We start from the raw sequence: 15,026 nt of genomic DNA, 5'->3' as shown, positions 1-15,026 counted from the left end.
GCAATATTTTGATGATGGTAATTGGGGTGAAACGCTGTTAACGTCGTCTCTTTCGCCGTTCGTATGGAAAGAGTTAAAGCATCTGTGTACAAAGGAGTTAGGGAATGGATGGAGAGTCTGGGAGGGGGAAGGCAGGCAGGGTGGTGTTTGATAAGGCGCCTCTCATTGCCTTACTACTGTAGGGAAAGTAGAGAGGTTCGGGTAGATGTAGTGAAGCTGTACACACCCAGTCTCTCCTCGTATCACGAGCACGGTCTTCTCAAAGAAATGTAAGATGCAAGTTCTGTTCAGATTAACCACTGCTGGCAATCAATGACATAAAACACTATTTTATTTTACCAAAACAGATGATGACTTAAACTGTACTTACCAGTTCTATTTACCCATCACACATGATGCATATCCGTTATGACAGAATACAACACAATATCCCACTAGCACCAAAACAAAACACTACATTATTCAGGATTCATAGAGAGCAATACAAATCTCTCTCATAAACAACTGGAACAACCTATGTCGACACACGCAAGAAAAATCCTCAAAAAACCAGAGTTAGCCTGTCTGTTCCCCTTAAATCTCTTCATCACTACTTAACATACAAACCAGGTAGGTCAAACCTCAAAACTAACTCTCGGAGTAGTTAACCAAACATTCTACACATATTGTCTATGGCAGTCCTACAACTGAATGCTTGTATGGCTTCAACACTGACTCGGCAACCAACAAAACACGGATCAAAATCAATAGGAAACAATGAGGTTTAGAAATGACATCATTTAAACCAAACATTATAATAAAACATCACAACGAAATAAGAAAACTAAAGGAGGAAAAGGTGGAAGACACAGAGGGAGAAAGAAACATAAGGTTGGGGGACACTCAAAGACCAAAGCCAGTACTTCCAACATTCAATGTCTGTCTTTATCATATCAACATAATTCCTTTCTGACAGTCCCTACAAAAGAACACACACACACACACACACACACACACACACACACACACACAAACACACACACACACAAACACACACACACACACATCGGGTGCACATTCACATTTTCACATAAATCATGGTTTTTGAATCAAACACATTCTGATTACATTTAGATGGACTCGGCAGTACCTGTCATCAATATAATGTCTCCCAACGATTTAGTGAAACTGCATCACAATCCCGATGACAATTCAATAACTATCTTTCCAACAATCAGAGAGCAAGTTGCCAACCTAGAACAAGTCATTTACTTACAGTTCTAACTCTGTCAGTGATTCCCTGCCACCATTTCATCTGTCTCAGTTTTTTTCAGAGGGAAAGTGAAGAACGACATATGCACCCAATTGTGTGTGTACTGATCACAACTTCGAGCCTTCCCATTTGGTGAAACCAAACTGACCACTTTGAGCATGTTTCAGTGACATGTTGTGGTTGACTGGCTTTCTCTGATTTGGCTGTTCTTTCATAGCCTACTTGTTAACACAGCACAGGCAACTGCATAGCATGAGATTGGATTGGGTTGAGGGCAGAAGGTGTATGTCAGTAGTTGTGTGTGGGTGTGTGGGGGTGGAGGGGCGAGGAGGATGGGCGGGGTATTTGTGTGGGTGTTGCGGAGGTTGGGTATTGTAGAAGACTCTCTCTCTCTCTCTCTCTCTCTCTCTCTCAAACACACACACACACACACACACACACACACACACACACACACGAATAAAATAATCAATCGACGAATCAACTAATCAGTCTCTTTCTGTTGTCCAGTTGCAAGCCGCCTGTACCCGTTTACTATCACAGTGGACAACACACAGTGCGTGTACGCTCCACAGCGGTCAGGGGACAGATCAATCACCGTGAACTGCAGCCAGCCTCTCCGTGGCCAGGTGGTCCGCATCACACGGAAATACATCGGTGTTTGGGACTATCAGTTAAACATGTGTGAATTTCAAATTTTTGGTAAGTGTGCGTCATTGTCCTAGGTTTTCAAGTGTTTGTTTTGTGTGGTCACTTCGTCAACTCATTAGCTGGGGATTTCGTTCGTTTATTTATTTATAGTCTGTTCATCTAAGATGATGATATTAGACTGAAAATAAATTATATCAGTATCATTATTTGGATTATTATCATTTCTGTCATAATGATGATTGTTATTATTAATTAGAAATCAACATTGGTATTAGCTGGGGATGTTCATAGTTTTGTCTAGTAATCCTTTGTGAACAGTTCGACTTCCTCTTTCTTCGGGGAAAAGTTGTGAAACGTGGAAGCAAGCACTTTGCTTAGGTTTTGTATAAAGGTATCTGTTGATCAGTGATAGATGATTTTCAAAACCTTTTTTTTTTCTCTTCCTTACCTGTATTCGTTACAGCTCTTCACCGTACTGCTCGGGATGACAAGCAGATGTTGTTTTTCATGAATAGATGTGGGTCTGTGCTCTCTGTCTTCAGATGATGTAATTCCACGGGGATAGACTTTCACTTGTTATCATGTTTTGTTTTGTTGTTGTTTTTTGTTTTGTGCCTCAGATGCATACAGTTCATGAAGCACCTGCGTTTTAGTTTTGGTTTCCTTTTTGACTCACTTGTGTAAACAAAGTGAGTCTATGTTTTAACCCGGTGTTCGGTTGTCTGTGTGTGTGTGTGTGTCTGTGTGTCCGTGGTAAACTTTAACATTGACATTTTCTCTGCAAATACTTTGTCAGTTGACACCAAATTAGGCATAAAAATAGGAAAAATTTAGTTCTTTCCAGTCATCTTGTTTAAAACAATATTGCACCTCTGGATGGGCACAAAAAAAATGAAGCCTAATTATATGCAAACTGCATTTACTGTTATATTTATATTTTTTGTATTCTCTAAACTTGGCACTTTGATCTGATATTCTGACCCAGCAACAAGAGCAGTCATTATTATCATTTTTTGTTCAAACAGGAACTTCTTCTGCTAGGCATGGAAGTTTTATTGATTTTGCAAACGTTTTGGTGCAGATAGTAAAAAAGGGAAATTATTCTGTAATTAATGCAAGGGGACTTAATTTGCTTTAAACTGATCTTTCTCATCTTAAACATTACATTTTGAAATTATACTCAATACATAAAAAGCTTGGATTTTTTTTTAAGTATATCAAGTGCCTTCTTTATCAACCAAAAATATTTTGTTCTTCTCTCCCTTCCCCCCCCCCCCCCACCTCCCGCCAACCCCCTCCTTTTCATTTTCTGCTCTGTCATGTGACTTCAACAGCATCCTGTCCTGTCTTATCGTACCGATTAGAATGACTGAACCATGTTTGGGGTTGTTTTTTTTTTTTCTTAATGCTCTGACAAAATATTCCGTGTGACAGTGTGCAACCCAGGTTACTACGGTGTGGACTGCAATCTGCGCTGCAATGACTACTGCTCCTCTGAAGGTTGCTTCATGAACAACGGAACGTGTATCAGTAGGTGTTGCTCCCTCTTTTTGTCCATCTCTGTGTCTGTGTTTGTCTCTGTCTTTCTCTCCATCTCTCCTTCGCCCCCCTATCTATGTTGCTGTTTCGGTTTCTCTCCCTCTCTCATTCTCTCTCTCTCTCTCTCTCTCTCTCTCTCTCTTGCACATTCGCTCTCTGTTTATTTATCTATCTATCTAAATCTCTATCTGTCTATTTATCTGTCTATCTACCTGTCTGTCTATCTGTCTATCTATCTATTTATCTGTCTGTTTGTCTGTCTGTCTATCTATCTATCTATATGTCAGTCTGTTTCTCTCTCTCTCTCTCTCTCTCTCTCTCTCTCTCTCTCTCTCTCTCCTGCCCTCTCCTCTCCTCTCCTCTCTACCTCCTCCTCCTCCACATTTTTTTCTGTGGTTACTGTCACACGTTGCTGGTGATCTCCTTTGCTGACTGGTTGCCTCCCCTTACACCAGGCTGTGTGAACGGGGCGTGGGGAGAGCAGTGCCAAAACTCCTGTGGCTGGTGTGACCCCAGCACGTGTGACATGTACACAGGAACATGCACTGGTAGGTGGGTTTTTTTTCTTCTTCTCTTTGTTACATGAATAATCTCTTGACTGATTTGTGTGAATAATGATACAATGCTTGTTTTCCGAACACTAAATATATATGTAATGCTAAAAATAGATATTTTCATCATTGCTTCATGTAAGCGTATGATTATCTAGATAAGAAGACATAATGACACACATGCATATCTGCATGTTTATATATATATATATATATGTGTGTGTGTGTGTGTGTGTGTGTGTGTGTGTGTGTGTGTGTTCATACAGTAAGAACCCTTGAATTCGTGTCTATATATGTAGACAGATATTTACACACAAACATAGATGTATGAGTAAGTAGATATTAACGTATAAGGAGACGTGTATTTTCTGCAGTTAATCATACCCCATGTAGCATATACATACATACGTATATATATATATATATATATATATATATATATATATATATATATATATATATAAGTAAATACTAAGCAGAAGGCGTTTACTCTCTGTAGTTAATCATGCACCCATGTCCACATGTATGATAGTGATACAGACGCAAACATTGAATGTGAGAGAATAATTCACCTTTATTTACTTCCCGCACGGAGGAGGAGGAAGAAGAAGAAGAGGAAGTGGTATGTACATACAGTCTCAGAGCGGGTATGCATATATCTTCAGGTCCGTAGAAGCATGCAGTGGGACGGGAAAGGGGCATGTCTTCAGTATCTTAGGGGAGGACGCGATTTCAGTTCCTGAGGGGGTAGGTATTAATATGTTTTAATATATCTTCGAAACTGATCAGAAAAGAGAGAGCACTAGCGATTCTTCAAAGGGAAAGGGAGGGCAGTGTACAGGGAGAAAGGCAGATACAAAGTATCTTCTACTGCTGAGAGGGGAGAGAAGGCAGGGGGTGTAAGTCTCTAAGTTTTGAGAGGGGTCAGGTGAAATATAATTCGCAATTCCTGAACGAGCTGAAGAAGGATGTATACAAGGGGGAGATAATCATTCTGACGTTACAGAGTGTGCCCCTGGCTGGTACGGAGAACAGTGTTTGACCAGATGTCCTTCTGCCCACTGTCTGGACAACAAATGTGACCGACACACAGGTGTTTGTCTGGCCTGTGAAGACAACCTTGTTGGAGACAACTGCACTGGTAATGTTGTCCATAGTCTTCATAACTTTTGTCAAGCTGGGTTTGACTCTGTGTGTACTTGCGCGCTCATTTGTGTGTGTTTGCGCGCGTGCGTTTCTGTTGATTTATTAGGTATTATCTGTTGCTAATGAAGGAGTACAGGTTGAAATGTTGTACAGATGAACGAGCAATGGTTGGCATATGTTCGTAAGAACTTGTGTGCTTTTCTTTTTGTTTAAAGAAGGAACAGTCAAGGAACAGAATGTAAAGGCACGTTCCTTTGAGAGATTTTAAACTTAGGGCCAAGAATTGAGATGGCAAGATAAGCGACCAATCAATAACAATTATATATATAATTTCATTCTTTGTTTTTATGTGGAAAGTTTTACGGCATGTGCTGTCAGGCATTGTTACATCGATGAAACAGCAAAGGAACACAACCCTATCTCCCCGTCAGTAAATGACAACACGGACTTGATGTCCTAGGGGAGGTAATTGAGATGAACACACTTCCAACAGTAACTTTTCTGACTAAAGGAATTTTCACTTTTTTGACTCACTTGTGTAAACAAAGTGAGTCTATGTTTTAACCCGGTGTTCGGTTGTGTGTGTGTGTGTGTGTGTGTGTGTCCGTGGTACACTTTAACATTGACATTTTCTCTGCAAATACTTTGTCAGTTGACACCAAATTAGGCATAAAAATAGGAAAAATTCAGTTCTTTCCAGTCATCTTGTTTAAAACAATATTGCACCTCTGGGATGGGCACAAAAAAAATTTTAAAAATGAAGCCTAATTATATGCAAACTGCATTTACTGTTATATTTATATTTTTTGTATTCTCTAAACTTGGCACTTTGATCTGATATTCTGACCCAACAACAAGGACAGTCGTTTTTATCATTTTTTTGTTCAAACAGGAACTTCTTTTGCTAAACATGGAAGTTTTATTTATTTTGCAAACGTTTTGGTGCAGATAGTTATAAAAGGGAAATACTCTGTAATTAATGCTAGGGGACTTAATTTGCTTTAAACTGATCTTTCTCTTCTTAAACATTACATTCCCTCTCTCTCTTGTTTTTTTTTTTTTAGTTCTTCAAGTGCCTTCTTTATTAACCAAAAATATTTTGTTCTTCTCCCCCCCCCCCCACCTCCCGCCACCCCCCTCCTTTTCATTTTCTGCTCTGTCGTGTGACTTCAACAACATCCTGTCCTGTCTTATCGTACCGATTAGAATGACTGAACCATGTATTGTTTTGTTTTTCTTAATGCTCTGACAAAATGTTCCGCGTGACAGTGTGCAACCCAGGTTACTACGGTGTGGACTGCAATCTGCGCTGCAATGACCACTGCTCCTCTGAAGGTTGCTTCATGAACAACGGAACGTGTATCAGTAGGTGTTGCTCCCTCTTTTTGTCCATCTCTGTGTCTGTGTTTGTCTCTGTCTTTCTCTCCATCTCTCCTCCCCCACCCCCCATCCATGTTGCTGTTTCGCTTTCCGTCCCTCTCTCATTCTCTCTCTCTCTCTCTTGCAGTCACTCGCTCTCTGTTTATTTATCTATCTGTCTGTCTATCTATCTATCATCCGTCTGTCTGTTTGTCTATCTGTCAATTTGTCTCTCTCTCATCTCGCTCTCTCTCTCCCTCTCCCTCTCTCTCTCTTCTCTCTCTCTCTCTCTCTTCCTCTCCCTCTCTCTCTCTCTCTCTCTCTCTCTCCCCTCTCACCTCCTCTCCTCTCCACCTCCTCCTCCTCCACATTTTTTTCTGTGGTTGATTCAGTCAACATCACACTCAGGTTATCGAGAAAGACGTTATCAGCAAACTTAGGCTGATTCTTAGGAGTTCGACAGACAGCCGAAGATAAAGGAAATCGGAAGTATACACTTAGTGGAAAGAAGAAGAAGACAGACAGACAGGCAGAGGGAGAGAGATATATACATACACATACACATACACATACAGACAGATACAGAGACAGAGACAGGCAGACAAAGAGACAGACGGACAGGTAGGCTTATCGTGACTGAAGAAGAAGAAGAAAAAGAAGAAGAAGAAGGAGAGAGAGAGAGAGAGAGAGAGAGAGAGAGAGAGTGGGTGTAGAGAGAAGGGGGAGCTAACTGTTCTCCTGTACTGAAGCTGTTAATGTCACACATTGCTGGTGACCTCCTTTGCTGACTGGTTGCCTCCCCTTACACCAGGCTGTGTGAACGGGGCGTGGGGAGAGCAGTGCCAAAACTCCTGCGGCTGGTGTGACCCCAACACGTGTGACATGTACACAGGAACATGCACAGGTAGGTGTTTTTTTTTTCTTCTTCTCTTTGTTACATGAATAATCTCTTGACTGATTTGTGTGAATAATGATACAATGCTTGTTTTCCGAACACTAAATATATATGTAATGCTAAAAATAGATATTTTCATCATTGCTTCATGTAAGCGTATGATTATCTAGATAAGAAGACATAATGACACACATGCATATCTGCATGTTTATATATATATATATATATATATATATATATATATATGTGTGTGTGTGTGTGTGTGTGTGTGTGTGTGTGTGTGTGTGTTCATGCAGTAAGAACCCTTGAATTCGTGTCTATATATGTAGACAAATATTTACACACAAACATAGATGTAGGAGTAAGTAGATATTATCGTATCAGGAGACGTGTATTTTCTGCAGTTAATCATACCCCATGTAGCATATACATACATACATACATATATATATATATATATATATATATATATATATATATATATATATATATATATATAAGTAAATACTAAACAGAAGGCGTTTACTCTCTGTAGTTAATCATGCACCCATGTCCACATGTATGACAGTGATACAGACGCACACATTGAATGTAAGAGAATGGTTCACCTTTATTTACTTCCCGCACGGAAGAGGAGGAGGAGGAGGAGGAAGGGGTATGTACATACAGTCTCAGAGCGGGTATGGATATATCTTCAGGTCCGTAGAAGCATGCACTGGGACGGGAAAGGGGCATGTCTTCAGTATCTTAGGGGAGGACGCGATTTCAGTTCCTGAGGGGGTAGGTATTAATATGTTTTAATATATCTTCGAAACTGATCAGAAAAGAGAGAGCACTAGCGATTCTTCAAAGGGAAAGGGAGGGCAGTGTACAGGGAGAAAGGCAGATACAAAGTATCTTCTACTGCTGAGAGGGGAGAGAAGGCAGGGGGTGTAAGTCTCTAAGTTTTGAGAGGGGTCAGGTGAAATATAATTCGCAATTCCTGAACGAGCTGAAGAAGGATGTATACAAGTGGGAGATAATCATTCTGACGTTACAGAGTGTGCCCCTGGCTGGTACGGAGAACAGTGTTTGACCAGATGTCCTTCTGCCCACTGTCTGGACAACAAATGTGACCGACACACAGGTGTTTGTCTGGCCTGTGAAGACAACCTTGTTGGAGACAACTGCACTGGTTATGTTGTCCATAGTCGTCATAACTTTTGTCAAGCTGGGTTTGACTCTGTGTGTACTTGCGCGCTCATTTGTGTGTGTTTGCGAAGCGTGCGTTTCTGTTGATTCATAAGGTATTAAGGTATCTGTTGCTAATGAAGGAGTATAGGTTGAAATGTTGTACAGATGAACGAGCAATGGTTGGCATATGTTCGTAAGAACTTGTTTACTTTCCTTTTTGTTTAAAGCAGGAACAGTGAAGGAACAGAATGTATAGGCGCATTCCTTTGAGAGATTTTAAACTGAGGGCCAAAGATTGAGATGGCAAGATAAGCGACCAATCAATAACAGTGAAACATATAATTTCATTCTTTGTTTTCACGTGGAAAGTTTTACGGCATGTGCTGTCAGGCATTGTCACATCGATGAAACAGCAAAGGAACACAACCCTATCTCTCCGTCAGTAAATGACAACACGGACTTGATGTCCTAGGGGAGGTAATTGAGATGAGCACACTTTCAACAGTAACTTTTCTGATAAAAGGAAATTTCACTTTTTTTTCTTCTTTTCTTGATTACCCTTTTTAGGCTGCGTATCCTTTCAAAGGTCGACTGTCGAACCGTGGGGAATAGTCAGTCATCTTGTCTGGAATCTTCTCTTTTATCGTGAATTGTTAGCCATACATTGATGTCACGACAATGTTTGATGTCGAATTTATATCTATCTCAACATCCTCTTTCTGTGTCGTTCGGTGCTCATGCAATTTTCGATGCCCTATTTTCTGGTACACGTGTGTTTGTTGCCAAGTTTGTAGAGCTGATTTTTGCATATGGTGGAGAACTGCTTGCGAAATCTGGCTGCGTCTGTTGACTTGGCAGTGCCAACCGTTCGCACACATGGTGAGTCCCCGAAAGATGAAATAGTCATCGTATGCCTAGGCTGCAATCAAATATTGCATCTTGCATCCATTGGAAGCAAAGAAAGCCGAGTATCCTTTGGAGTCATTAAAATTATTTTGCCCTCCTCTGTCACACTTCGATCCAGTTATTTCTTTCACAATGCCTTTTTACGTTGCTGCCTGGTTTTATCCCGCTGACAGACTCAAGTGGATCAGGCAGCTGGTGAGATTTTCTAGAAAATAATTTGATGATGATTTTGTGACTTGTTTCAGAAAATAAAATCATACTTTTTTCTTAATTGCCTGCGTGGATGCGATAGATAAAGGGAGACATTTGCGATTTTCAGCAGCTGTTTAAACACCGTTCATGCTCCCTTTGTTGCACACGCATTTCGCAACAACAACAAAACTTTTTTTGGATAGTTCATTCCACTTTCGTTTCCACTTGGCGCCCATGTAATGTTAGAGTGGGGTTTCACTTGTACACGGCAGATTGTTTCCCAGTCGTGGGGAGCTGCTTCTTGCATGTGTAAGAAACTTTCTGCACCGCTGGTAACGGGTGCATGCAAGCCAGTCAGATCCGCAAAGAACGAAATAACCATCACTTGGAAACAGCTGCAGACAAGTGCTGTGCATCCCTTGTGGAGGACCTACAGATGAGCTGAGCATTCTGTGGAGTGATGTACACATCGATTGCCCTCTTCTGTTAACCCACTCAGTACGGCCAGTCCTCTCTTCTTCTCTACACAGACCCCTCGGATGTCCAGTGGGTGTCTGAATGACCCAACCTTTAGCTTCCGTCGTCGGAACTGTGGTATTCGTTGTCAACATTCACCTCTTCAGTATAAGAGCGTTCCGCTTGCAATATTTTGATGATGGTAATTGGGATGAAACGCTGTTAACGTCGTCTCTTTCACCGTTCGTATGGAGAGAGTTAAACTTCATCCAGTTCAAGACAAAATTATTCTGTTGTCTTTTCTTTAACGCTTCAGTTCAAAATCAAATCGTCACGTTTCATATTTTGGTTCCATTTCTTAACTTGCCTGTGAAGACCTGGAGACGGAGTAGACAACAGGTGAAAATTTCTGAAAGACAACGCATTTATTTCCGGATTGGCTGAGTCGGAAACTCTCTCTCTCTGTCTGTATATATATATATATATATATATATATATATATATATATATATATTATATATATATATATATATATGCAAAACATTTTGCTAAATACTTAAGCACAGTCAAATCAAATACCAATTTTTTTTTCACGTGGCTTTAAAATGTTGTGGATATTAGCTGTATTTTTCCGCCTTGTGCTCTCCAACATTTGTGTGTGTCATTTTCCGACACGAGGTGTGATCACCATACACTTAACAACCAGGATTTTTTTTCTTTTCTTTTCTTTTCTTTTTTTTTTTTTTTTTTTTTTTTTACATCTCTATCTCTTCTGCTAACCAGTGTCCTTTCTCTATTTCGGTGTTTTTCCGTTCCCTTTGCTTTTATTCAGCGTCCTTTTCCTCTTTTACAGTGGTCGCTATCTTTTTCCTGTTTCGTTTTTCTGTTATGTCATGTATATTCCCATTCTTCTCTTTCTTCTGTTTGTCTTCATTTTGATCATTCAGTCAGATGGTAATTGTGGCTTGTATGTCACTTTGACCGTTCATGTCAGATGGTAATTGTGGCTTGTAAGTCAGTCTGACCGTTTATGTCAGATGGTAATTCTGGCTTGTATGTCAGTTTAACTGTTCATGTGAGATGGTAATTGTGGCTTGTAAGTCAGTTTGACCGTTCATGTCAGATGGTAATTGTGGCTTGTATGTCAGTTTGACCGTTCATTTGTCACAAGGTAATTCTGGCTTGTATGTCACTTTGTTCATGCCCAGAATGCAGTCCCGGCATGTATGGCGACAGATGTCAGCACAGCTGCTCCAGCAAGACTCCGGGGTGTCAACTTTGTGACCGTGACGGCCAGTGTACGGCTTGCCACGACGACTTCAAACCTCCTGCCTGCACAGGTTAGGGAACTCTGGGCAGCTGACACCCTCTGCTGCACTGGCTTTGATGATGGATTAATGGCTTTGATTCTGTTATGTGCTTGCGTGGTCGTTGTGTCAGTCGATTTCGTTAATTGTTTAACTGATTAATTAATTGACTGACTGATAGGCTGGTTGACTGGTTGATTCAGTCATTTTTTTTCCATTGATGCACTGATTGGTTTAAAGAAATTCATTCTCTTTGAAAGGAAACAAATAAGTGAGAAAAGGGCGGGTGCCATGGCGAGTGAGTAGGTAGAATGTTAGACGACAGTGGTGAATAAGTATAGTGGGTGGCGTGCTATCTGATAACAATTGTGTCAGTATTGTTTGGCTACGAACGGGAAAGTGACTGTTTAGCATCTGGCTGCAGTTTATGGGTAAGATGAGCTGTATGTTGGACCGGTATGTGTGTGTGTGTGTGTGTGTGTGTGTGTGTGTGCGGGCGTGAGTGTGTGTGTGTGTGTGTGTGTGTGTGTGTGTGCGGGCGTGAGTGTGTGTGTGTGTGTGTGCGCGCGCGTGTGTGTGTGTGTGAATACATTCATCACCTTTTTTCTTGTGACTTAAAACGTGAAGATGCTTTACCATTCCCTTGTGACAGAGTGGTGTGTGATGCTGGTGGTGACGGTTCATTCTTTTTTCTCTTTGTTTTCAGTGTGCAGGGAAGGGTACTACATAGGCGGCAGTGGAAATTGTAGGACATGCAGTTCTTTTTGTGCTTCACGGGGCTGTGATCCGCTGACCTCAAATGCAATGGTCAGTACATTTATCAAATCATCCATATTCAGTTTATATATTGATGAGCTGAAGAATCACCATAGGAGCAATTTGTTCTGGTAAAACGGTTGCTATAAAGTTTTTAACAATGTGTTGTTGTTTTTTTGTTTGTTTGTTTGTTTTTTGTGGTTTTTTGTTGTTGTTTTTTTAGAACTGATTTTTTCTTAGCAGTTATTCAAACGTCAGTTTTCAAGTTATTTCATAACGTGTTTGAAATTATTCCAGCGCGACAGAGTCATTTATGTACAGTTACTGGAATGTATAGCCACTGGAATACGTAAATCTTCAGAATCAAAAGCTCTCACAGCTAGTTCCTTTGTTGTCCCATCTGTCCAGTCATTGTTAGAAATTCCACGATATGACAGAGGTGATGGTGTCAGGGGGGAAAATAATTTGAGTCCCTTTAAAAGTTAACAAATTATACATGATTTCACTTTTTCACGAATTATAAAATATAACTTGCGAAATGTTTACCGTGTTTTTTTCTTTGGTTATTGATTAGATCTCTTTTGTTTTTTATGTTATTTTTTCTCCAATAAAAACCCGTTGTGATGCGTTTATTTGTATAACTGTATGGAGAAATATAACCTCCTGTGCAAGGGGAAAAAAGAAATGGATAAAGAAAATCAAAGAAGTTTATACTACCAGTAAACCTGCTTCAAACTTTATCTCCGTTTACCGATACAACTTTTGTATTTACTACTATAGGGCAAGAAATACAAAGCCCACTCCCGTTTGTCGGTAATCCAGCAAAGATCTATCAATGTATATGAAGAAGGAAAAAAAATGTATATACACCACACACACACACACACACACACACACACACACACACATATATATATATATATATATATATATGTGTGTGTGTGTGTGTGTGTGTGTCGATGTATGTATAAAGAAAGAGAGAGGGGGGGAGATGGATTTCCATGCTTGTGTACACGTGTGTGTCTCTCTGTGTATAGGTGTATGTGTGTCACTTTGTGTGTGTGTGTATGTGTGTGTGTCCCCGACACGGACGTCATGGAATGAGTTGACCCCTGCAGCGTCTACACCCTCCTGCAGAAAGCCCAAGAAGTCAGGTGGGCTGGACATGTAGTCAGAATACCAGACAGTCGACTGCCTATAAGCAGCTGCTGTACGGAGAACTGTGTCAGGGCAAGCGTTCAGTTGGAGGACAGAAGAAACGCTACAAAGACTGCCTCAAAGTATCCTTCAAAGATCTGGGCGTCGACATCAACACGTGTGAATCACTTACTCTGGACCGTCCAGCTTGGCGCAGCAAGATCACCACAGGAGCCCGTGCAGCTGAAGCCAGGTGCACTACCGAGGCGCAACGAAAACGTGCTGTGCGCAAAGCCCGAGCAGCATCCACTGCCACAGCAACACACACTCACTTGTGTCCCACATGTGGGCGAGCCTTCAGGGCCCGGATTGGCCTCATCAGTCACCTCCGGACCCACAGCCACCGATCTTCCATCTGAAATTTGAAGCCATGGTCATCTTCGAATCCGAAGGACGAACATCAGGTGTGTGTGTGTGTATGTGTGCGTGTGTGTGTGTGTGTGTGTGTGTGTGTGTGTTGTGCTAAGGTGACCAGATGGTATGACTGTCAACACTGATAATATGAGGTGATGAGGTGATAACGGGTTTCAGGCTGTCCTGACGGTCGTCATGGTGATCGGTGCAAGCAGTACTGTCCCCCTTCCCCGTGTGTGAAGTGCCATCAGGACACAGGCCTGTGCACAGAGTGTGACCACAATCTGAATCCTCCAGACTGCATCGGTAAGTGGTTCCCATCAGATCTCTGTCTCTCTCTCTCTCTCTCTCTCTCTCTCTCTCTCTCTCTCTCTCTCTCTCTCTCTCTCTCTCTGTTCGTCTGCGTACTTGACCTTCAACTCCAGTACTCAACTGTTGATCTAATGTACTTATCTCCTGGTATCGTGTTGCCCACAATCCATTTTTCAGTTTATGATCTTTGAGGACATGAAAGCGATTTGGTTGATTGATTGATTGGTTGATTGACTGATCCCATGTTCGTTCGTTTATACGTTGTAACTCCACCATGCAGGCCTCTATACTTCCTTTTATGGGGTGGGTGCACGTCAGGTGTGTTTGTGTATCTATAACACACCTTCACACCTCCCCACTCCCTGCCACTCCTCAACAACCCCCAACCCCCCCCCCCCCCTCCCCCCCCCGACTGCTGACACCGACTGCAGACACGGACTGACGTGCACAATTTGATCTGCGTGTTTCTGCTCACGGAGTAGGGCCAGCAGGTCTGTATAAACGTGGCCCTGACAGACTGAAAACATTTCCATCGTAAAAGCCAGAGGATTCTCTTCATGGACCTTTTAGACCCAATAGGCTGAAGCAAAGAAGAGCATCAGGGTACATGCACTTTCATAAAGGTCTGACACTATAAACACTATTATAAACCAGAAAAGTCCTTAAGTAATCTAAGCCATGGGCATTGACTCTAGTTTCAGTTGCCAGCTGCGGTTTTGGTTCTTTCCATCCAGTCATCTGCATTGTGTATGCACCGCTAGAGTCCTCATAGGATCGGCAGTTCTCTGTAGCCTCGTGAACATATATTGAGGTGGTAATTCCCTGGCCCCCAGAATACTGCACTGGAGGAGGTTGTTGTACAATGACAGATTGATTAGCCTTTTCAAGTTATCAAAGCAGACATCCACCTCAGCGCTTTTGTGGGTTCTAAAGAGCGTCGCCTTGATTTCTTTCAAGAAATGTCTTGCGCTTCAATGGTC

General features: G+C 41.5%; 1 protein-coding gene across 1 annotated transcript in view; it reads left to right on the top strand.

Moving 5' to 3' along the window:
- LOC143285270 (uncharacterized) overlaps positions 1-15,026 on the top strand; it is a 49,105-nt gene that overhangs the window by 16,802 nt on the left and 17,277 nt on the right. Inside the window, exons 4-13 of the mRNA XM_076592528.1 lie at positions 1,763-1,954; positions 3,338-3,433; positions 3,898-3,990; positions 5,000-5,134; positions 6,409-6,504; positions 7,310-7,402; positions 8,433-8,567; positions 11,329-11,460; positions 12,134-12,238; positions 13,912-14,040. Of these exons, the coding sequence (XP_076448643.1) occupies positions 1,763-1,954; positions 3,338-3,433; positions 3,898-3,990; positions 5,000-5,134; positions 6,409-6,504; positions 7,310-7,402; positions 8,433-8,567; positions 11,329-11,460; positions 12,134-12,238; positions 13,912-14,040 (1,206 nt within the window). The remainder of the gene's footprint in view (positions 1-1,762; positions 1,955-3,337; positions 3,434-3,897; positions 3,991-4,999; positions 5,135-6,408; positions 6,505-7,309; positions 7,403-8,432; positions 8,568-11,328; positions 11,461-12,133; positions 12,239-13,911; positions 14,041-15,026) is intronic.

Source organism: Babylonia areolata, chromosome 8 (genome assembly GCF_041734735.1).
Source record: "Babylonia areolata isolate BAREFJ2019XMU chromosome 8, ASM4173473v1, whole genome shotgun sequence".
Classification (NCBI taxonomy): domain Eukaryota; kingdom Metazoa; phylum Mollusca; class Gastropoda; order Neogastropoda; family Buccinidae; genus Babylonia; species Babylonia areolata.
This window is presented reverse-complemented; position numbering and strand designations above follow the sequence as displayed.